The sequence below is a fragment of the Melospiza melodia genome, chromosome 3 (assembly GCF_035770615.1).
Source record: "Melospiza melodia melodia isolate bMelMel2 chromosome 3, bMelMel2.pri, whole genome shotgun sequence".
NCBI lineage: Eukaryota > Metazoa > Chordata > Aves > Passeriformes > Passerellidae > Melospiza > Melospiza melodia.
Genome location: NC_086196.1, coordinates 138509896 through 138536089, shown reverse-complemented (window position 1 = coordinate 138536089; position 26194 = coordinate 138509896). Strand labels below are relative to the sequence as shown.

General features: G+C 47.1%; 1 protein-coding gene across 1 annotated transcript in view; it reads right to left on the bottom strand.

The window, feature by feature from the left end:
• Window positions 1-11567: 11567 nt before the first annotated feature.
• ELP3 (elongator acetyltransferase complex subunit 3) overlaps window positions 11568-26194 on the bottom strand; it is a 420642-nt gene continuing 406015 nt past the window's right edge. Inside the window, exons 22-25 of the mRNA XM_063153391.1 lie at window positions 23159-23386; window positions 17979-18060; window positions 12683-12740; window positions 11568-12620 (exon numbers count right to left, since the gene is read on the bottom strand). Of these exons, the coding sequence (XP_063009461.1) occupies window positions 12602-12620; window positions 12683-12740; window positions 17979-18060; window positions 23159-23386 (387 nt within the window). The 3' untranslated portion in view covers window positions 11568-12601. The remainder of the gene's footprint in view (window positions 12621-12682; window positions 12741-17978; window positions 18061-23158; window positions 23387-26194) is intronic.

Below are 26194 nucleotides of genomic sequence, written 5' to 3'. Positions count from 1 at the left end.
GAGGCGCCAACAAAAAAAATCCAGGAATGGCTGCAAATGGAATATCAGAAAATCGCTCCGGTTTCTGGGAAAATGGAGGCATAAAAATTAAAAAAATTTGGGTTTTTAATTGATTTTTGCAGGTGTGGTGGAGACCCTGCTCCTTTAAAGGACACAAAATATTGGGAAATAGAAAACTGGATGGAGAAAAAAAAATCACATTTATGCTGCCCTAAAATCCTGGGAATTCAGAGAAGAGCTGGAAATTCCCTAGGGCTGGAAATGTGGGGGGAATCCCGAATTTTGGGATAATGGAAAGCGATGAGCTGGAATGAGGTGGACTTTAATCTTTAATCTGTCCCAACCCCAAAGACCCCAAAATTCCAGGATTTTATGATTTTTTTCCAGGTGTTTGGTGCTTTGGGGGGCTGCAGAGTCATCTACCAGAATTATATTAATTTAGAAATAGGAGTTTATATTTATATAATTAATATTTAATTTTATTTATAATACTTATCTTTATACTTATATTCATGTTTATCTTTATATTTTATTTATATTTATAATTATATCTATATCTATATTTATATCTGTATTTATAATAGCTATATTTAAAAATTTATTTCAGGGTTTTTTTTAATAAACCGATGCTGCAGAGCCAAGGCAGGGAAGAGGGACAGGCATTCCCCTGCCTTGTCCATTCGCGTCGCCGGACAAAAGGACAGACGGACGGACGGACAGACGGACAGACGCGGAAATCACAGCCCAGCTCTCCCGCACGTCCCGCGTTTTGACGAGATTTGTCCTCAGCGCGCATCCGTCGCCGCCCGCAGAGGCTGCTGGGAATTGCAGTTTCCCCACTTAGCACATCTATTGCGCACGCGCAGTAGCGCCTCTTGCCTCAGGGCGGAGGAGGAGGAGGTCGGTGATTGGCTGAGAGGCGGGCGGTGGGCGGGGTTAGAGGCCGTGGCGGGAATTGCGGCGTCGGAGAGCTCGGCGTGAGCGGCACCGGTGAGAGGGGTGGGGTAATGGCTGAGGGCAGCAGGAGGGAACGGAACCGGCGGAACCGGGCCAGGGCAACAGGAGGGAACGGAACGGGCCCCAGAGCAACCAGAGTGAGCGGAACCGGCGGAACCGGCCCGGCACCAGGGCAGCCGGAGTGAGCGGAACCGGCTCAGAGTAATCAGAGTGAGCGGAACCGGCGGAACCGGCCCGGCCCCAGGGCAACTGAAGGAAACGGAACCGGCCCGGCCCAAGGGGAACCGGCCCGGCCCGAGGGGAACTGAACTGAGCGGAACTGGCCCGGCCCCAGGGCAACTGGAGTGAGCGGAACCGGCGGAACCGGCCCGGCCCCAGGGCAACTGGAGTGAGCGGAACCGGCGGAACCGGTCCCAGAGCAACCAGAGTGAGCGGAACCGGCGGAACCGGCCCGGCCCCAGGGCAACCGGAGGGAATGGAACCGGCGGAACCGGCCCGGCCCAAGGGCAGCGGGAGTGAGCAGAACCGGCGGAACCGGTCTCAGGGCAACCGGATTGAGCGGAACCGGCCCGGACTGAGGGGAACCGGCCCGGACTGAGGGGAACCGGGCTGGACTGAGTGGAACCGGGCTGGACTGAGGGGGAACCGGGCCCGGACTGAGGGGGAACCGGCCCGGACTGAGGGGGAACCGGACTGAGGGGAATCGGGCTGGACTGAGGGGAACCGGGCTGAGGGGAACCGGTCCGGCCCGAGAGGCTGTGAATGCTGGATCTGAGGGGGAACCGGGCTGAGGGGAACCGGCCCGGCCCGACCTGAGCGGCTGCGGCTGTGGGTGCAGGGACTGAGGGGAACCGGCCCGGACTGAGGGGAACCGGCACGGACTGAGGGGAACCGGCTCTGTCTGAGGAGAACCGGCCCGAGGGGAACCGACCCGTCCCGAGCGGCTCTGAGTGCCGGGGCTGAGGGGAACCGGGCTGGGCAGAGGAGAACTGGCCCGTCCCCGAGCGGCTCTGAGTGCCGGGGCTGAGGGGAACCGGCCCGGACCGAGCGTCTGCGGCTCTGGGTGCTGGGACTGAGGGGAACGGGCCCGGACTGAGGGGAACTGGACTGAGGGGAACCGGCCCAGCCCGAGCGGCTTCGGGGCCAGGGGTTGTGAATGCCAGGACTGAGGGGAACCGGGCTGGACTGAGGGGGAACCGGCCCGGACTGAGGGGGAACCGGACTGAGGGGAACCGGACCGGACTGAGGGGAACCGGACCGGACTGAGGGGAATCAGGCTGGACTGAGGGGAACCGGCCCGGACTGAGGGGAACCGGGCTGGACTGAGGGGAACCGGGCTGGACTGAGGGGGAACCGGACTGAGGGGAACCGGGCTGGACTGAGGGGGAACCGGGCTGAGGGGAACCGGGCTGGACTGAGGGGGAACCGGGCTGAGGGGAACCGGGCTGGACTGAGGGGAACCGGGCTGGACTGAGGGGAACCGGACTGAGGGGAACCGGCCCGGACTGAGGGGAACCGGGCTGGACTGAGGGGAACCGGACTGAGGGGAACCGGGCTGGGCTGAGGGGGACCGGGCTGGACTGAGGGGAACCGGACTGAGGGGAACCGGCCCGGACTGAGGGGAACCGGACTGAGGGGAACCGGGCTGGACTGAGGGGGACCGGACTGAGGGGAACCGGGCTGGACTGAGGGGGAACCGGGCTGGACTGAGGGGAACCGGACTGAGGGGAACCGGCCCGGACTGAGGGGAACCGGGCTGAGGGGGAACCGGGCTGGACTGAGGGGGACCGGACTGAGGGGAACCGGGCTGGGCTGAGGGGGACCGGGCTGGACTGAGGGGGAACCGGACTGAGGGGAACCGGGCTGGACTGAGGGGGAACCGGGCTGAGGGGAACCGGGCTGGACTGAGGGGAACCGGGCTGGACTGAGGGGAACCGGGCTGGACTGAGGGGGAACCGGACTGAGGGGAACCGGCCCGGACTGAGGGGAACCGGGCTGGACTGAGGGGAACCGGCCCGGACTGAGGGGAACCGGACTGAGGGGAACCGGACTGAGGGAAGGAAGGAATTAATGGGGTTTTGGGGATAAATTTGGGGCGGTGCTGAGGAGCACAGGGAGAAGGGGAAAGAGGGAAGGAAGGAATCAATGGGGTTTTAGGGATAAATTTGGGGCGGTGCTGAGGAGCACAGGGAGAAGGGGAAAGAGGGAAGGAAGGAATTAATGGGGTTTTAGGGATAAATTTGGGATGGTGACAGGGAGCACAGGGAGAAGGGGAATGAGGTGGGGAAAGAGGGATTGCAGTGGACAATGGAGAGAGGAATAACCTGGAATGATGGGGGGTCTGGGAGCAGGACAGGGAGCTTGAGATGAAGTTTGGGGTGAGCTGGGGGATGAGGATGAGGATGAGGAGCAGGAATTTGCTGCTGGAAGCGCCGGGCCCTGATGCAGCCAGGACAGTTCAGAGCAGGGAAAGCTGCAGAGCCCAGGCAGCCCAAGCACCAGTCGCTTGTTTTTAAAATTTTAGAAGTTCCATAGCCATGAAACTTTATATAAAAATAGGAATACAATTAGAGTAACAGCAATTTGGACATTTTGGATTAGGACAATATGAGACAATAAATACAAAGAGTTATGGATGTCTGGGTACCTTTTCTGGGCAAAATAAGCCTGAAAAAGGACACACATTAACAGAGGATTAACCCTTAAAAGCAATAATCTATTGCATATTCAAACAGCTCATCCATGGTGCATCAATTCCACTCAAACACAGGATTCTGTCTGCTCATCCTCAGCTGCTTCCTCTGAGTCCTGACAGCGCCTTCGAGGAGGGAAGAAGTTCATTTCTGCTGATAAGGGAGCAATAAATTCCTTATCTCTGAAAGATTCAGGGGTCCTGGGGCTGCTCTCTGCTGTGAGTCCTTTCTTTAAAAAAAATATCCTACATAGCAGAGTTTCTATTTTAACATTTTTTATAACCTAAAAAGATTTACCACAGTACTCAAGAGAATGAATCCAGCTTCACTTTCTAACACAACACACATTAATATTAATTTGAATTAACACAACACATAATAATAATTTGAGTTAACACAACACATGTAATATTAATACACATAATATTAATTTGAATTAACACAACATATAATATTAACCGCACAATATTTACCACAGTGCTTAAGAGAATGAATCCAGCTTCACTTTCTAACACAACACACACAATATTAACACACATAATTTTAATTTTAATTAATACAACACATAATATTAATTTGAATTACCACAACACATGTAATATTAACACACATGATATTAATTTGAATTAACACAACACACAGAATATTAACACACATGATATTAATTTGAATTAACACAACACATGATATTAATTTGAATTAACACAACACATGATATTAATTTGAATTAACACAACACATGTAATATTAACACACATGATATTAATTTGAATTAACACAACACATAATATTAACTTGAATTAATACAACACATAATATTAACACACATAATATTAATTTGAATTAACACAACACATAATATTAATTTGAATTAACACAACACACACAATATTAACACACATAATATTAATTTGAATTAACACAACACATAATATTAATTTGAATTACCACAACACATATAATATTAACACACATAATATTAATTTGAATTAACACATGTAATATTAATACACATAATATTAACTTGAATTAACACAACACATATAATGTTAACACACACAATATTAATTTGAATTAACACAACACATAATATTAATTTGAATTAACACAACACACATAATATAAACACACATAATATTAATTTAAATTAACACAACACATATAATATTAACCACACTCTCTTTACCACACTACTTAAGAGAATGAATCCAGCTTCACTTTCCAACACAACACACACAATATTAACACACATAATATTAATTTGAATTAACACAACACATAATGATAATTTGAATTAACACAACACATATAATATTAACACACATAATATTAATTTGAATTAACACAACACATATAATATAAATGCACATAATATTAATTTGAATTAATACAACACATATAATATTGACCACACGATATTTACCACAGTACTTAAGAGAATGAATCCAGCTTCACTTTCTAACACAACACACAGAATATTAACACACATAATATTAATTTGAATTAACACAACACACAGAATATTAACACACATGATATTAATTTGAATTAACACAACACATAATATTAATTTGAATTAACACAAGACATAATATTAATTTGAATTAAACCAACACATATAATATTAACACACATATTAATTTGAATTAACACAACACATAATATTAAATTGAATTAAACCAACACACACAATATTAACACACATAATATTAATTTGAATTAACACAACACATAATATTAATTTGAATTAACACAACACATATAATATTAACACACATAATATTAATTTGAATTAACACAACACATAATATTAAATGGAATTAACACAACACGCATAAAATAAACACACAAATTAATTTGAATTAATACAACACATAATATTTACCACACTACATATTAGAATGAATGCAGCATCACTTTCTAACATAACACAGGTAATATTAATTTGAATTAATACAACACACATAATATAACCACACATAATATTAATTTGAATTAATACAACACATAGAATATTAACCACACGATATTTACCACAGTACTTAAGAGAATGAATCCAGCTTCACTTTCTAACACAACACAGATAATAATAACACACATAATATTAATTTGAATTAACACAACACATAATGATAATTTGAATTAACACAACACATATAATATTAATACACATAATATTAATTTGAATTAACACAACACACACAATATTAACACACATAATATTAATTTGAATTAACACAACACATAATATTAATTTGAATTAACACAACACATATAATATTAACACACATGATATTAATTTGAATTAATACAACACATAGAATATTAACCACACGATATTTACCACAGTACTTAAGAGAATGAATCCAGCTTCACTTTCTAACACAACACAGATAATAATAACACACATGATATTAATTTGAATTAACACAACACATAATGATAATTTGAATTAACACAACACATATAATATTAATACACATAATATTAATTTGAATTAACACAACACATGTAATATTAATACACATAATATTAACTTGAATTAACACAACACATATAATGTTAACACACATAATATTAATTTGAATTAACACAACACATAATATTAATTTGAATTAACACAACACACATAATATAAACACACATAATATTAATTTAAATTAACACAACACATATAATATTAACCACACTCTCTTTACCACACTACTTAAGAGAATGAATCCAGCTTCACTTTCCAACACAACACACAGAATATTAACACACATAATATTAATTTGAATTACCACAACATAAATATTAATTTGAATAACACAACACACATAATATTAACACACATAATATTAATATGAATTAATTCAACACATAATAGTAACACACATAATAGTAATTTGAATTACCACAACAAATATAATATCAACACACATAATATTAATTTGAATTAATACAACACACATAATATTAACCACACTACTTAAGAGAATGAATCCAACTTCACTTTCTAACACAACACACACAATATTAACACATATAATATTAATTTGAATTAACACAACACATAATATTAATTTGAATTAATACAACACACATAATATAAACACACATGATATTAATTTGAATTAATACAACACATAATATTAATTTGAATTAACACAACACATGTAATATTAATACACATAATATTAATTTGAATTACCACAACACATATAATATTAACACACATGATATTAATTTGAATTAACACAACACATAATATTAAATGGAATTAACACAACACGCATAAAATAAACACACATATTAATTTGAATTAATACAACACATAATATTTACCACACTACTTAATAGAATGAATGCAGCATCACTTTCTAACATAACACAGGTAATACTAATTTGAATTAACACAACACACATAATATTAACACACATAATATTAATTTGAATTAACACAACACATATAACAGGATCGATGGCACCTCCAGGATTGATGGCACCTCCAGGATCGATGGCACTCCCCCCCCCCCAGGATCGATGGCACCTCCAGGATTGATGGCACCCCCGGATCGATGGCACCTCTCGGATCGATGGCACCCCCGGATCGATGGCACCTCCAGGATCGATGGCACCCCAGGATCGATGGCACCTCCCGGATCGATGGCACCCCCGGATCGATGGAACCCCCAGGATCGATGGCACCTCCAGGATCGATGGCACCTCCAGGATCGATGGCACCCCCAGGATCGATGGCACCCCCGGATCGATGGCACCTCCAGGATCGATGGCACCCCCGGATCGATGGCACCTCCAGGATCGATGGCACCCCCGGATCGATGGCACCTCCAGGATCGATGGCACCCCCAGGATCCATGGCACCTCCAGGATCGATGGCACCTCCAGATCGATGGCACCCCCGGATCGATGGCACCGCCCGGATCAATGGCACCCCCGGATCGATGGCACCTCCAGGATCGATGGCACCCCCAGGATCGATGGCACCTCCAGGATCGATGGCACCCCCAGGATCGATGGCACCTCCAGGATTGATGGCACCTCCAGGATCGATGGCACCTCCGGATCGATGGCACCGCCCGGATCGATGGCACCCCCAGGATCGATGGCACCCCCAGGATCGATGGCACCTCCAGGATTGATGGCACCTCCAGGATCGATGGCACCCCCGGATCGATGGCACCTCCAGGATCGATGGCACCCCCGGATCGATGGCACCCCCAGGATCGATGGCACCCCCGGATCGATGGCACCTCCAGGATCGATGGCACCGCCCGGATCGATGGCACCCCCAGGATCGATGGCACCCCCGGATCGATGGCACCCCCGGATCGATGGCACCTCCAGGTTCGATGGCACCGCCCGGATTGATGGCACCCCCGGATTGATGGCACCTCCAGGTTCGATGGCACCTCCGGATCGATGGCACCTCCAGGATCGATGGCACCACCCGGATCGATGGCACCTCCCGGATCGATGGCACCCCCGGATCGATGGCACCTCCAGGATCGATGGCACCTCCGGATCGATGGCACCTCCAGGATCGATGGCACCTCCGGATCGATGGCACCCCCGGATCGATGGCACCTCCAGGATCGATGGCACCCCAGGATCGATGGCACCTCCAGGATTGATGGCACCTCCAGGATCGATGGCACCTCCGGATCGATGGCACCGCCCGGATCGATGGCACCCCCAGGATCGATGGCACCCCCGGATCGATGGCACTCCCCGGATCGATGGCACCTCCAGGATCGATGGCACCTCCAGGATCGATGGCACCCCCGGATCGATGGCACCTCCAGGATCGATGGCACCTCCAGGATCGATGGCACCCCCGGATCGATGGCACCCCCGGATCGATGGCACCTCCAGGATCGATGGCACCCCCGGGATCGATGGCACCCCCGGATCGATGGCACTTCCAGGATCGATGGCACCTCCAGGATCGATGGCACCTCCAGGATCGATGGCACCTCCAGGATCGATGGCACGTCCTGGATCGATGGCACCTCCCAGATCGATGGCACCTCTAGGATCGATGGCACCCCCAGGATCGATGGCACCTCCAGGATCGATGGCACCCCCCGCATGGATGGCACCCCCGGATCGATGGCACCCCTGGATCGATGGCACCCCCGGATCGATGGCACCGCCAGGATTGATGGCACCTCCAGGATCGATGGCACCCCCCGCATGGATGGCACCCCCGGATCGATGGCACCCCTGGATCGATGGCACCCCCGGATCGATGGCACCCCCGGATCGATGGCACCTCCAGGATCGATGGCACCTCCAAGATGGATGGCACCTCCAGGATTGATGGCACCTCCAGGATCGATGGCACCTCCAGGATCGATGGCACCCCCGGATCGATGGCACCCCGGGATCGATGGCACCTCCCGGATCGATGGCACCTCCCGGATCGATGGCACCCCCGGATCGATGGCACCTCCAGGATCGATGGCACCTCCAAGATGGATGGCACCTCCAGGATCGATGGCACCTCCAAGATGGATGGCACCTCCAGGATCGATGGCACCTCCAGGATTGATGGCACCTCCAGGATCGATGGCACCTCCCGGATCGATGGCACCCCCGGATCGATGGCACCCCCGGATCGATGGCACCTCCAGGTTCGATGGCACCCCCAGGATCGATGGCACCTCCGGATCCCCGGAGCTCAGGGATCCCTGCCAGGACCAAATTTGGGAATTGTCTGGGATGGACAGAAGGTGCCGGAACAGCCCCAGTTCCCTCTGGGATGAGATGATGGCGGCACCTCTGGAGATCCTCCGGGATCCCCATCCCAAATGGATCCACCTGGAGAGCCGGTCCTAATCCTCATCCTGGAGAAGGACCAGATTTGGGAATTGTTTGGGATGGACAGAAGGTGCCGGAACAGCCCCAGTTCCCAATGGGATGAGATGATGGCGGCACCCCTGGAGATCCTCCGGGATCCCCATCCCAACCCAAGTGGATCCCTCGGGAGTGGAGAGCTGGTCCTAATCCTCATCCTGGAGAAGGACCAAATTTGGGAATTGTCTGGGATGGACAGAAGGTGCCGGAACAGCCCCAGTTCCCAATGGGATGAGATGATGGCGGCACCCTTGGAGATCTTCTGGGATCCCCATCCCAACCCAAGTGGATCCACCTGGAATGGAGAGCTCGTGTCACCTCACAGGGACAACTCAGGTCCTGATCTCAATTCCTCCTCCTGGAGAAGGACCAAATTTGGGAATTGTCTGGGATGGACAGAAGGTGCCGGAACAGCCCCAATTCCCACTGGGATGAGATGATGGGGGCACCTTTGGAGATCCTCCAGGATCCCCATCCCAACCCAGATGGACCTGGCGATCTTCCAAGATTCCCAACCCATCCCAAATGAATCCACCCGAAGTGCAGAGCTCGTGTCACCTCACAGGGACAACTCAGGTCCTGATCTCCATTCCTCCTCCTGGAGAAGGACGAAATTTGGGAATTCTTTGGGATGGACAGAAGGTGCCGGAACAGCCCCAATTCCCGCTGGGATGAGATGATGGTGGCACCCCTGGAGATCCTCCAGGATCCCCATCCCAACCCAAATGGATCCACCTGGAGTGGAGAGCTCAGGGATCCCTCCCCGGACCAAATTTGGGAATTGTTTGGGATGGACAGAAGGTGCCGGAACAGCCCCAGTTCCCAATGGGATGAGATGATGGCGGCACCCTTGGAGATCCTCCAGGATCCCCATCCCAACCCAAATGGATCCACCTGGAGTGGAGAGCTCGTGTCACCTCACAGGGACAACTCAGGTCCTGATCTCCATTCCTCCTCCTGGAGAAGGACCAAATTTGGGAATTCTTTGGGATGGACAACTCAGGTCCTGATCCCAATTCCTCCTCCTGGAGAAGGATCAAATTTGGGAATTGTCTGGGATGGACAGAAGGTGCCGGAACAGCCCCGATCCCCACTGGGATGAGATGATGGCAGCACCCCTGGAGATCCTCCAGGATCCCCAACCCAGATGGATCTGGCGATCTTCCAAGATTCCCAACCCATCCCAAATGAATCCACCCGAAGTGCAGAGCTCGTGTCACCTCACAGGGACAACTCAGGTCCTGATCTCCATTCCTCCTCCTGGAGAAGGACGAAATTTGGGAATTCTTTGGGATGGACAGAAGGTGCCGGAACAGCCCCAATTCCCGCTGGGATGAGATGATGGCGGCACCCCTGGAGATCTTCTGGGATCCCCATCCCATCCCAAATGGATCCACCTGGAGTGGAGAGCTCGTGTCACCTCACAGGGACAACTCAGGTCCTGATCCCAATTCCTCCTCCTGGAGAAGGACCAAATTTGGGAATTGTCTGGGATGGACAGAAGGTGCCGGAACAGCCCCAATTCCCAATGGGATGAGATGATGGCGGCACCCTTGGAGATCCTCCAGGATCCCCATCCCAAATGGATCCACCTGGAGTGGAGAGCTCGTGTCACCTCACAGGGGCAACTCAGGTCCTGATCTCCATTCCTCCTCCTGGAGAAGGACCAAATTTGGGAATTGTCTGGGATGGACAACTCAGGTCCTGATCTCAACTCCTCCTCCTGGAGAAGGACCAGATTTGGGAATTGTTTGGGATGGACAACTCAGGTCCTGATCCCAATTCCTCCTCCTGGAGAAGAACCAAATTTGGGAATTGTGTGGGATGGACAACTCAGGTCCTGATCCCAATTCCTCCTCCTGGAGAAGGACCAAATTTGGGAATTCTCTTGGGATGGACAACTCAGGTCCCGATCTCAACTCCTCCTCCTGGAGAAGGACGAAATTTGGGAATTGTTTGGGATGGACAACTCAGGTCCTGATCTCCATTCCTCCTCCTGGAGAAGGATCAAATTTGGGAATTCTTTGGGATGGACAGAAGCAGCCGAGCCCGGTGTAGATAAAATAAAGTCGGAATTTATTCCCATCCAGAAGACCAAGCGCAATTAATTTTAACGCAGAACAGGAAAATCTGACAGCAACAGCAAAAAAAAAAAAAAGGCATTTTTCCCACCAGGACACCCCAAATCCTGAAATTCCATCATCCCGAGGACGCAGCAGGTGGTGAGACAGCTGGAATGTCCCCATCCTCTCCGGTGGGAACGGGATGATCCCAGAGCTGCTCTTCCCAGAGGAGACGATGCTGGATTTCCAAAATTCATGGAATTAGGAGGGACCACCACGACCATCAAGTCCAACTCTGGTTTTTGCAGCCGTGGGCTTTGGGCAGAAGAAAATCCTGGGATTTATTCCTGGGATGAGCATTGTGAACTTCTAGGATGAAGATCTCCAGGACCATCATTCCAGGCATTTCACCACGATGAACGTTGTGTCCTCCAGGATGGGATCTCCAGGACCATCATTCCAACCATTTCACCACAATGAACGTTGTGTCCTCCAGGATGGGATCTCCAGGACCATCATTCCAAACATTTCACCACGATGAACGTTGTGTCCTCCAGGATGGGCATCTCCAGGACCATCATTCCAAACATTTCACGGGGATGAACGTTTTGAACGTTGTGTCCTCCAGGATGGGCATCTCCAGGACCATCATTCCAAACATTTCACTGGGATGAACATTGTGTCCTCCAGGATGGGCATCTCCAGGACCATCATTCCAAACATTTCACCACGATGAACGTTGTGAACGTTGTGTCCTCCAGGATGGGCATCTCCAGGACCATCATTCCAAACATTTCACCACAATGAACGTTGTGTCCTTCAGGATGGGATCTCCAGGACCATCATTCCAAACATTTCACCACAATGAACATTGTGTCCTCCAGGATGGGATCTCCAGGACCATCATTCCAACCATTTCACCACAATGAACGTTGTGTCCTCCAGGATGGGCATCTCCAGGACCATCATTCCAAACATTTCACCACAATGAACGTTGTGTCCTTCAGGATGGGATCTCCAGGACCATCATTCCAACCATTTCACCGGGATGAACATTGTGTCCTCCAGAATGGGCATCTCCAGGACCATCATTCCAACCATTTCACCATGTAGGGCCCTTCCAGCTCGTAGCCGATTTTCCTGTAGTAATTCCTGGTGCCGACACCTGCCAGGAGGAGAAAAACGAGGTTTAATTAACGAGGTTTAATTAACAAGGTTTAATTAATGAGATTTCATTAACGAGGTTTAATTAACGAGGTTTAATTCCCTGGAGAATTAAATTCCTGGCCAGGACAGGTTCTTCCCATGGAGGGAAAAATTCCCAGCCCTTCATGAGGATTTACGAGGCAGAGAAGTCGAAGTAGGATGACAGTGAATTTATCATGGGGTGAAAAATTGATTTTTTGGGTTTTTAAAATGGGGGTTTTGGGGACAAGAGGGAGGAATTTAGGTGTGCCTTGTCCTTTCTTCTCCTTCTTCTCAGCCTCCATCTTCTGGGTGATGGTGGCACTTCTGGATTATGACCCATGGAAAAAATTATCAACTTTATATGAAGATCTGCAAGCTACGACAGTTTAGGTAGAATAATAGTGAATTTATCACGGGATGAAAAATTGATTTTTTGGGGTTTTTAGAACAGGGGCTCGGGGTCCCAAGATGGAGGAATCTGGGTGTGCCTTGTCCTTTCTCCTTCTCAGCCTCCATCTTCTGGGTGATGGTGGCACTTCTGGATTATGACCCATGGAAAAAATTATCAACTTTATATGAAGATCAGCAAGCCACGACAGTTTAGGCAGAATAATAGTGAATTTATCATGGGATGAAAAATAGATTTTTTGGGGTTTTTAAAATGGGGGTTTGGGGACAAGATGGAGGAATCTGGGTGTCTTTGTCCTTTCTCCTTCTTCTTCTCAGCCTCCATCTTCTGGCACTTTTGGGTTATGACCCGTGGAGCAAATGACCAACTTTATATGAAGATCTGCAAGCCATGACAGTTTAGGTAGAATAATAGTGAATTTCTCATGGGATGAAAAAAATAGATTTTTTTTGGTTTTTAGAATGGGGTTTTGGGGTCCCAAGATGGAGGAATCTGGGTGTGCCTTGTCCTTTCTCCTTCTTCTTCTTGGCCTCCATCTTCTGGCACTTTTGGGTTATGACCCATGGAGCAAATGACCAACTTTATATGAAGATCAGCAAACCACAACAGTTTAGGCAGAATAATAGTGAATTTATCACGGGATGAAAAATAGATTTTTTGGGGTTTTTAGAATGGGGGTTTTGGGGACAAGATGGAGGAATCTGGGTGTCTTTGTCCTTTCTCCTTCTTCTTCTCAGCCTCCATCTTCTGGGTGATGGTGGCACTTCTGGATTATGACCCATGGAGTAAATTACCAACTTTATATGAAGATCTACAAGCCACGACAATTTGAGTAGAATGACAGTGAATTTATCATGGGGTGAAAAATTGATTTTTGGGGGTTTTTAAAATGGGGGTTTTGGGGACAAGATGGAGGAATCTGGGTGTGCCTTGTCCTTTTTTCTTCTTCTTCTTGGCCTCCATCTTCTGGCACTTTTGGATTATGACCCGTGGAGTAAATTACCAACTTTATATGGAGATCAGCAAACCACAACAGTTCAGGTAGAACAATAGCAAATTTATCACAGGGTGAAAAATTGATTTTTTGGGGTTTTTAAAATGGGGGTTTTGGGGACAAGATGGAGGAATCTGGGTGTGCCTTGTCCTTTCTCCTTCTTCTTCTTGGCCTCCATCTTCTGGGTGATGGTGGCACTTTTGGGTTATGACCCGTGGAGTAAATTACCAACTTTATATGAAGATCTGCAAGCCACGACACTTTGAGTAGAACGACAGTGAATTTATCACGGGGCGAAAAAATTGATTTTTTGGGGTTTTTAAAATGGGGGTTTTGGGGACAAGATGGAGGGATCTGGGTGTGCCTTGTCCTTTCTCCTTCCTCTTCTCAGCCTCCATCTTCTGGGTGATGGTGGCACTTTTGGGTTATGACCCATGGAGCAAATGACCAACTTTATATGAAGATCTGCAAACCACAAGAGTTTAGGCAGAATAATAGTGAATTTATCATGGGGTGAAAAATGGATTTTTTGGGGTTTTTAAAATGGGGGTTTTGGGGACAAGATGGAGGAATCTGGGTGTGTCTTGTCCTTTTTCCTTCTTCTTCTCAGCCTCCATCTTCTGGGTGATGGTGGCACTTTTGGGTTATGACCCATGGAGCAAATGACCAACTTTATCTGAAGATCAGCAAAGCACAACAGTTTAGGCAGAATAATAGTGAATTTATCATGGGGTGAAAAATAGATTTTTTGGGGTTTTTAGAATGGGGGTTCGGGAGGCAAGATGGAGGAATCTGGGAAAGGATGGGCACGAAGGGGTTAAAAATATACAGGGAAAACATCCAGGGATAACGGGATCCAGGGAAAATAGGATCCAGGGAAAACAACATCCAGGGATGATGGGATCCAGGGATAAGAAAATTCAGGGAAAATGAGATCCAGGGAAAATGACATCCAGGGAAAAAAATTCAGGGAAAATGGGATCCAGGGATAACGGGACCCAGGGAAAACGGGATCCAGGAAAAACAAAATCCATGGATAATGGGATCCAGGGATATCAACATCCAGAGAAAATGGGATCTAGGGAAAATGGGATCTTGGGAAAATGGATCCAGGGAAAATGGGATCCAGGGAAAAAAACATCCAAGGATATCAGCATCCAGAGAAAATGGGATCCAGGGATAACAAAATCCAGGGAAAATAAAATCCAGGGAAAATGGGATCCAGGGGAAACAAAATTACAGGATAATGGGATCCATGGAAAATGGGATCCAGGGATAATGGGATCCAGGGAAAAAACATCCAGGGAAAACAAAATTACGGGATAATGGGATCCAGGGATAACAACATCCAGGGAAAATGGGATCTAGGGAAAATGGATAAAGGGATAATGGGATCCAGGGAAAACAGGATCCAGGGAAAAAACATCCAGGGATAACAAAATCCAGGGAAAATGGGATCCAGGGATAACGGGATCCAGGGAAAACGGAATTCAGGGAAAACAGGATCCAGGGAAAAAACATCCAGGGATAACAAAATCCAGGGAAAATGGGATCCAGGGAAAACAAAATCAAGGGATAACGGGATCCAGGGAAAACAAGACCCAGGAACATGAGCATCCAGGGAAAAAACATTCAGGGATAATGAGATCCAGGGAAAAACAAAATCCAGGGATAACGGGATCCAGGGAAAACAGGATCCAGGGATATCGGGATCCAGGGAAAACAACAGCCAGGGATGATGGGATCCAGGGATAAGAAAATCCAGGGAAAATGGGATTGAGGGAAAACAACATTCAGGGATAACAGGATCCAAGGATAATGAGATCCAGGGAAAATGAGATCCAGGGAAAAAAATTCAGGGAAAATGGGATCCAGGGATAATGGGATCCAGGGATAACAAAATCCAGGGAAAACAAAATCCAGGGAAAACAAAATCCATGGATAATGGGATCCGGGATAAAACATCCAGGGAAAACAAAATTAAGGGAAAATGGGATCCAGGGATATCAACATCCAGGGAAAATGGGATCCAGAGAAAATGGGATCTAGGGAAATTGGATAAAGGGATAATGGGATCCAGGGAAAATGGGATCCAGGGATATCAACATCCAGGGATAATAGAATCCAGGGTAACAAAATCCAGGGAAAATGGGATCCAGGGAAAACAAAATTACAGGATAATGGGATCCAGGGATAATGGGATCCAGGGAAAAACAAAATTACTGGATAATGGGATCCAGGGATATCAACATCCAGGGAAAATGGGATCCAGGGTAACAAAATCCAGGGAAAATGGGATCCAGGGAAAACAACATTCAGGGATAATGGGATCCAGGGATAATGGGATCCAGCGATGTCGGCATCCAGGGAAAATGGGACCCAGGGAAAACAAAATCCAGGGATTAATGGGATCCAGGGATATCAACATTCAGGGATTATGGGATCCAGGGATAATGGGATCCAGGGATAATGGGATCCAGGGAAAAAATCCAGGGATAATGGGATCCAGAGAAAACAGGATCCAGGGATATCGGGATCCAGGGAAAACAACACCCAGGGATGATGGGATCCAGGGAAAACAAAATCCAGAGAAAACAAAATCCTGACAAAACAAAATCCAGGGAAAACAAAATCCCGGGAAAACAAAATCTATGGATAATGGGATCCAGGGATAAAACATCCAGGGAAAACAAAATTAAGGGAAAATGGGATCCAGGGATATCAACATCCAGGGAAAATGGGATCCAGGGATAATGGATCCAGGGATAATGGGAGCCAGGGAAAAAACATCCAAGGATATCAGCATCCAGGGAAAATGGGATCCAGGGATAACAAAATCCAGGGAAAACAAAATCCAGGGAAAACAAAATCCATGGATAATGGGATCCGGGGATAACGGGATCCAGGGAAAACGGAATTCAGGGAAAACAGGATCCAGGGAAAAAACATCCAGGGATAACAAAATCCAGGGAAAATGGGATCCAGGGAAAATGGGATCCAGGGAAAAAAAAATCAAGAGATAACGGGATCCAGGGATATCAACATCCAGGGAAAATGGGATCTAGGGAAAATGGATCCAGGGAAAATGGGATCCAGGGATATCAACATCCAGGGAAAATGGGATCCAGGGAAAATGGGATCCAGGGATAATGGGAGCCAGGGAAAAACACTCCGGGATAATGGGATCCGGGGGTAACGGGATCCAGGGATATCAGCATCCAGGAAAATGGGATCCAGGAATCCCAGCTCCTTTTTCCGGGATAATTCCGGATAAATCCTCCCAACCTCAGGAGTGTTCCCAAAATTCCCAATTTTTGTTCCAATCTCAATTCTGACCCAAATTTTCCAGGAAAAAACAGGAAAAGAGGAAAAGCTCCAGGTTTTTTTCCCAGCTCCTTTTTCCAGGATAATTCCGGATGAATCCTCCCAACCTCAGGAGTGTTCCCAAATTCCCAATTTTTGTTCCAATCTCAATTCTGACCCAAATTTTCCAGGAAAATAAAACAAAAAAACAAAACAGGAAAAGAGGAAAAGCTCCAGGTTTTTCCCAGCTCCTTTTTCCAGGATAATTCCAGATAAATGCTCCCAACCTCAGGAGTGTCCCCAAAATCCCAATTTTTGTTCCAATCTCAATTCTGACCCAAATTTTCCAGGAAAATAAAACAGGAAAAGCTCCAGGTTTTTCCCAGCTCCTTTTTCCTGGATAATTCCAGATGAATCCTCCCAACCTCAGGAATGTTTTCAGCACTGGGGATATTTTCAGATTAAGAAAAAATATCCTAAAAAATTCCCAAAAAAACCCCAAGAAATACCTGAAATCACGGCGATTTTCCGAGCCCCGTGCTCCTCCCGGGCGATCCTCTCCGCCTCCTCCATCAGCAGCATTCCAAATCCCTGGAACGGCAGGGAAAAAAAAAAAAAAAAGGGAATTTTGGTCAAAAACAAAGTCGTGAGCAAGGGCGGGATGCGAAGATGGGTTCCAAAAAAAAAAAATATTCCGGATTTTTGGAATGGGAGAATTGCAGGATTGAGGTCAATGAATTCCTCAGGGAAATTTTTTCCCCTCCTGGTGGAATTTTTGGTGAGGGAAGGAGATGGAATGGTGGGATGAGGTGGGAGCAGAGGAAATTTGGGAATTTGGGGGGTACCTGGGTGCTGGAATTTGGGGGGATCCCATTGGGAAAAAAAACCCCCAAAAAACTGGGAAACAACAGAATTCCAGCAAAAAAACCCTCAAATCCCATCCTGGTTTGATCGCAGCTCGGAGAAAAGGAGCGGAATTAAACAAAACTCCAATTTTATGACTGGAACGTGATCCCATTGGGAAAAAACCCAAAAAACTGGGAAACAAAAAAATTCCAGCCAAAAAACTCTCAAATCCCATCCTGGTTCGATCCCAACTCGGAGCAAACGAGTGGAATTAAACAAAACTCCAATTTTTTTGGGGAATGAGGATGGAATGCTGGAAGGAGGTGGGAGCAGGGGGAAATTTGGGAATTTGGGGGTACCTGGTGCTGGAACTTGGCGGGGTCGCGGCTGCTGGACGTGATCCCATTGGGGAAAAAACCCCAAAACAGAATTCCAGCAAAAAGGAGCTCAAATCCCATCCCAGTTTGATCCCAACTCGGAGCAAATGAGCGGAATGAAACAAAATTCCAATTTTATCATTGGAATGTGATCCCATTGGGAAAAAAACCAAAACACTGGGAAACAACAGAATTCCAGCAAAAGGAGCTCAAATCCCATCCTGGTTTCATCCTAACTGAGAGCAAATGAGCGGAATTAAACAAAACTCCAATTTTTTTGGAGGAGGGAATGAGGATGGAATGCTGGAAGGAGGTGGGAGCAGAGGGAAATTTGTGAATTTGGGGGTACCTGGTGCTGGAACTTGGCGGGGTCGCGGCTGCTGAACGTGATCCCATTGGGGAAAAAACCCAAAACAGAATTCCAGCAAAAAGGAGCTCAAATCCCATCCCAGTTTGATCCCGACTCGGAGGAAATGAGCAGGAATTAAACAAAACTCAAATTTTACGACTGGAACGTGATCCCATTGGGAAAAAAACCCAAAAAACTGGGAAGCAACAAAATTCCAGCAAAAGGAGCTCAAATCCCATCCTGGCTCAATTCCAACTAAGAGGAAACGAGCGGAATTAAATAAAATTCCAATTTTATCATTGGAACGTGATCCCATTGGGGGAAAACCCCAAAAAACTGGGAAACAACAAAATTCCAGCAAACAGGAGCTCAAATCCCATCCTGGTTCAATTCCAGCTCGGAGCAAAGGAGCGGAATTAAACAAAACTCCAGTTTTATGACTGGAGCATGATCCCATTGGGAAAAAACCCAAAAACACTGGGAAACAACAAATTCCAGCAAACAGGAGCTCAAATCCCATCCTGGTTCAATTCCAACTCGGAGCAAAGGAGCGGAATTAAACAAAACTCCATTTTTATCATTGGAATGTGATCCCATTGGGAAAAACTCAAAAAACTGGGAAGCAACAAAATTCCAGCAAACAGGAGCTCAAATCCCATCCTGGTTCGATCCCAACTCGGAGCAAAGAAGCGGAATGAAACAAAACTCCAATTTTTTTGGAGGAGGGAATGAGAATGGAATGATGGAAGGAGGTGGGAGCAGAGGAAATTTGGGAATTTGTGGGTACCTGGTGCTGGAATTTGGAGGGATCCCATTGGGGAAAAAACCCCCAAAAACTGGGAAGCAACAAAATTCCAGCAAAAAGGAGCTGAAACCCCATCCTGGTTCAATTCCAACTCAAGCAAACGAGCAGAATTAAACGAAACTCCAATTTTGTGACTGGAACGTGATGCCATTGGGGAAAAACCCAAAAAACTGGGAAGCAAAAAAATTCCAGCAAACAGGAGCTCAAATCCCATCCTGGTTTCATCTTAACTGGGAGCAAACGAGCGGAATTAAACAAAATTCCAATGTTATGATTGGAATGTGATCCCATTGGGAAAAAAAACCAAAAACCTGGGAAACAACAAAATTCCAGCAAACAGGAGCTCAAATCCCATCCTGGCTCGATCCCAACTGGGAGCAAAGGAGCGGAATTAAACAAAATTCCAATTTTATCACTGGAACGTGATCCCATTGGGAAAAAACCGAAAACACTGGGAAACAACAAAATTCCAGCAAAAAAACCCTCCAATCCCATCCTGGCTCGATCCCAACTGGGAGAAAAGGAGCGGAATTAAATAAAACTCCAATTTTATCATTGGAACGTGATCGCATTGGGAAAAAGCCCCAAAAAACTGGGAAGCAAAAAATTCCGGCAAACAGGAGCTCAAATCCCATCCTGGCTCGATCCCAACTCGGAGCAAACGAGCGGAATTAAACAAAACTCCAATTTTTTGGGGGGAGGGAATGAGGATGGAATGATGGAATGAGGTGAGAGCAGGGGGAAATTTGGGAATTTGGGGGGACCTGGTGCTGGAATTTGGGGGGATCCCGGCTGGGGGAAATTTGGGAATTTGGGGGTACCTGGTGCTGGAATTTGGGGGGATCCCATTGGGGAAAAAACCCCCAAAAACTGGGAAGCAACAGAATTCCAGCAAAAAGGAGCTGAAACCCCATCCTGGTTCAATTCCAACTCAAGCAAACGAGCAGAATTAAACGAAACTCCAATTTTGTGACTGGAACGTGATGCCATTGGGAAAAAGCCAAAAAAAAATGGGAAGCAAAAAAATTCCAGCAAACAGGAGCTCAAATCCCATCCTGGTTTCATCTTAACTGGGAGCAAATGAGTGGAATTAAACAAAACTCCAATTTTATCATTGGAACGTGATCCCATTGGGAAAAAACCCAAAAAACTGGGAAGCAACAGAATTCCAGCAAACGGGAGCTCAAATCCCATCCTGGCTCGATCCCAACTCGGAGAAAAGGAGCGGAATTAAACAAAACTCAAATTTTATGACTGGAATGTGATCCCATTGGGAAAAAGCCCCAAAAAACTGGGAAACAACAAAATTCCAGCAAAAGGGGGCTCAAATCCCATCCTGGTTCAATTCCAACTAAGAGCAAATGAGCGGAATTAAACAAAATTCCAATTTTTTTGGGGGAGGGAATGAGAATGGAATGATGGAAGGAGGTGGGAGCAGAGGAAATTTGGGAATTTGTGGGTACCTGGTGCTGGAATTTGGAGGGATCCCATTGGGAAAAAAACCCCCAAAAACTGGGAAGCAACAAAATTCCAGCAAAAAGGAGCTGAAACCCCATCCTGGTTCAATTCCAACTCAAGCAAACCAGCGGAATTAAACAAAACTCAAATTTTATGACTGGAATGTGATCCCATTGGGAAAAAGCCCAAAACACTGGGAAACAACAGAATTCCAGCAAAAGGAGCTCAAACCCCATCCTGGTTCAATTCCAACTAAGAGCAAAGGAGCGGAATTAAACAAAACTCCAATTTTTTGGGGGGGAGGGAATGAGGATGGAATGATGGAAGGAGGTGAGAGCAGGGGGAAATTTGGGGGTACCTGGTGCTGGAATTTGGGGGGATCCCGGCTGCTGGACGTGATCCCATTGGGGAAAAAACCCAAAACAAAATTCCAGGTAATAGGAGCTCAAATCCCAACCTGGCTTGATCCCAACTCAGAGCAAATGAGCGGAATGAAACAAAACTCCAATTTTACGATTGGAATGTGATCCCATTGGGAAAAAAACCAAAACACTGGGAAGCACCAAAATTCCAGCAAAAGGAGCTCAAATCCCATCCTGGTTTCATCTTAACTGGGAGCAAATGAGCGGAATGAAACAAAACTCCAATTTTATCATTGGAACGTGATCCCATTGGGGGAAAACCCCAAAAAACTGGGAAACAACAGAATTCCAGCAAACGGGAGCTCAAATCCCATCCTGGCTTGATCCCAACTCGGAGCAAAGGAGCGGAATTAAACAAAACTCCAGTTTTATGACTGGAGCATGATCCCATTGGGAAAAAACCCAAAAACACTGGGAAACAACAAATTCCAGCAAACAGGAGCTCAAATCCCATCCTGGTTCAATTCCAACTAAGAGCAAACGAGCGGAATTAAATAAAACTCAACTTTTATGACTGGAATGTGATCCCATTGGGGAAAAACCCCAAAAAACTGGGAAGCAACAAAATTCCAGCAAAAGGAGCTCAAACCCCATCCTGGTTCAATTCCAACTAAGAGCAAAGGAGCGGAATGAAACAAAACTCCAATTTTTTTGGAGGAGGGAATGAGGATGGAATGATGGAATGAGGTGAGAGCAGGGGGAAATTTGGGAATTTGGGGGGACCTGGTGCTGGAATTTGGGGGAATCCCGGCTGCTGAACGTGATCCCATTGGGGAAAAAACCCAAAACAGAATTCCAGCAAAAAGGAGCTCCAATCCCATCCCGGCTTGATCCCAACTCGGAGCAAACGACCGGAATTAAACAAAATTCCAATTTTTTTCGGGGAATGAGGATGGAATGCTGGAAGGAGGTGGGAGCAGAGGGGAAATGTGGGAATTTGTGGGTACCTGGTGCTGGAATTTGGGGGGATCCCGGCTGCTGAACGTGATCCCATTGGGGAAAAAACCCCAAAACAGAATTCCAGCAAACAGGAGCTCAAATCCCAACCCAGTTTGATCCCAACTCGGAGGAAATGAGCGGAATTAAACAAAACTCAAATTTTACGATTGGAACGTGATCCCATTAGGAAAAACTCAAAAAACTGGGAAGCAAAAAAATTCCAGCAAAAGGAGCTCAAATCCCATCCTGGCTCAATTCCAACTCGGAGCAAATGAGCGGAATGAAACAAAACTCCAGTTTTATGAGTGGAACGTGATCCCATTGGGAAAAAAACCCAAAAAACTGGGAAGCAAAAAAATTCCAGCAAACAGGGGCTCAAATCCCATCCCGGCTCGATCCCAACTCGGAGCAAAGGAGCGGAATGAAACAAAACTCCAAATTTTTTTGGGAATGAGGTGAGAGCAGAGGGAAATTTGTGAATTTTTGTGGGTACCTGGTGCTGGAACTTGGCGGGGTCGCGGCTGCTGACGGGCACGGCGCTGCCGTAGACGTGCAGCTCGCGCACCACGGAGGCGCCGCCGCGCAGCTCGGGGCGGAAGGCGGCGGCCGAGCCGCGCCGCAGCCGCAGCAGCCCCACCAGGATGTCCCGCTCGGGGTCCTCGTACGACAGGAACGTCTCCCAGCCGCCGTTGGCCACGTAGTCGCGGCGGATCAGCTCCACCTGCGGCACACGGGGAGGAGGAGGAGGGGAAAAGGGAAAATGGAAGATGTGAGAGGGGGAGATGATCCTGTGGGTCCATAAATATCAGCAAACAGGAGGGGATTCTCTAAAGCCAACTGAATTCCAGATGGGAATTTGGAATTGGCCTCGTGATCCCCATGGATCGGCTCCACCTGGGACAGGAGCGGGATGGATGAGATGGGAAAGGAGGGAAAATGGAAAATGTGAGAGGGGAAGATGATTCTGTGGATCTCTAAATAGGAGCAAAAAGGATGGGATTCCCCAAAGCCAGCTTGGTTCCAGATGGGAATTTGGAATTGGCCACGTTATCCCGATGGATCAGCTCCACCTGGGACGGGAGCGGGATGGACAAGGAGGAAGGAAAGGAAAATGTGAGAGGGGAAGATGATTCCGTGGATCCATAAATATCAGCAAACAAGAGGGGATTCCCTAAACTCAATTTAATTTCAGATGGGAATTTGGAATTGGCCTCGTGATCCCGATGGATCAGCCCCACCTGATCCAGGAGAGAAATGGATGAGATGGGAAAGGAGGGAAAATGGAAAATGTGAGGGGAAGATGATTCTGTGGATCCATTAATAGGAGCAGACAGGAAGGGATTATTCCCCAAAGCCAGTTTGGTTCCAGGTGGGAATTTGGAATTGGCCTCGTGATCCCCATGGATCAGCTCCACCTGAGCTGGGAACGGGATGGACAAGGAGGAAGGAAAGGAAAATGTGAGAGGGAAGCCAATTCCGTGGATCCATAAATATGAGCAAACAGGAGGGGATTGCCTAAACTCAATTTAATTTCAGATGGGAATTTGGAATTGGCCTCATGATCCCGATGGATCAACCCCACCTGATCCAGGAGAGAAATGGATGAGGAGGGAAAGGAGGGAAAATGGAAAATGTGAGAGTGAGGCAAATCCTGTGGATCCACAAAAATGGCTCAGAGCAAACAGGAAGGGATTATTCCCCAAAGCCAGTTTGGTTCCAGGTGGGAATTTGGAATTGGCCTCGTGATCCCGATGGATCAGCTCCACCTGATCCAGGAGAGGGATGGATGAGATGGGAAAGGAGGGAAAATGGAAAATGTGAGAGGGGAAGATGATTCCGTGGGTCCATAAATATCAGCAAACAGGAGGGGATTCCCTAAACTCAATTTAATTCCAGATGGGAATTTGGAATTGGCCACGTGATCCCCATGGATCAGCGCCACCTGGGACGGGAACGGGATGGAGGAGGAGGAGGGGGGAAAAAGGAAAATGTGAGAGCAAAGCCAATTCCGTGGATCCATAAATATGAGCAAACAGGAAGGGATTCCATAAAGCCAACTGAATTCCAGATGGGAATTTGGAATTGGCCTCGTGATCCCCATGGATCAGCTCCACCTGGTCCAGGAGAGGGATGGATGAGGAGGGAAAGGAGGGAAAATGGAAAATGTGAGGGGGAGATGATTCTGTGGATCCATAAATACGGCTCAGAGCAAACAGGAAGGGATTATTCCCCAAAGCCAGTTTGGTTCCAGATGGGAATTTGGAATTGGCCTCGTGATCCCCATGGACCAGCTCCACCTGATCCAGGAGAGGGATGGATGAGATGGGAAAGGAGGGAAAATGGAAAATGTGAGGGGAAGATGATTCCGTGGGTCCATAAATATCAGCAAACAGGAAGGGATTCCCTAAACTCAATTTAATTCCAGATGGGAATTTGGAATTGGCCACGTGATCCCCATGGATCAGCGCCACCTGGGACGGGAACGGGATGGAGGAGGAGGAGGGGGGAAAAAGGAAAATGTGAGAGCAAAGCCAATTCCGTGGATCCATAAATATGTGCAGACAGATGGGATTCCATAAAGCCAGTTTGGTTGCAGATGGGAATTTGGAATTGGCCTCGTGATCCCCATGGATCAGCGCCACCTGATCCAGGAGAGAAATGGATGAGATGGGAAAGGAGGGAAAATGGAAAATGTGAGAGGGGGAGATGATTCCATGGATCCATGGAATATGAGCAAACAGGAGGGGATTATTCCCCAAAGCCAGTTTGGTTCCAGATGGGAATTTGGAATTGGCCTCGTGATCCCAATGGATCAGCTCCACCTGATCCAGGAGAGGGATGGATGAGATGGGAAAGGAGGGAAAATGGAAAATGTGAGGGGAAGATGATTCCGTGGATCCATAAATATGAGCAAACAGGATGGGATTATTCCCCAAAGCCAGTTTGGTTCCAGATGGGAATTTGGAATTGGCCTCATAATCCTGATGGATCAGCGCCACCTGAGCTGGGAACGGGATGGACAAGGAGGGAAAGGAAAATGTGAGAGCAAAGCCAATTCCGTGGATCCATAAATAGGAGCAAACAGGAGGGGACTCCCTAAAGCCAATTTAATTCCAGATGGGAATTTGGAATTGGCCACTTGATCCCAACAGATCAGCGCCACCTGGTCCAGGAGAGGGATGGATGAGATGGGAAAGGAGGGAAAATGGAAAATGTGAGAGGGGGAGATGATTCCATGGATCCATGGAATATGAGCAAACAGGAGGGGATTCCCCAAAGCCAGTTTGGTTCCAGATGGGAATTTGGAATTGGCCTCGTGATCCCCATGGATCAGCTCCACCTGGGACGGGAGCGGGATGGAGGAGGAAGGAAAGGAAAATGTGAGAGCGAAATCCAATTCCATGGATCCATAAATATCAGCAAACAGGAGGGGATTCCCTAAACTCAATTTAATTTCAGATGGGAATTTGGAATTGGCCTCGTGATCCTGATGGATCAACCCCACCTGATCCAGGAGAGGGATGGATGA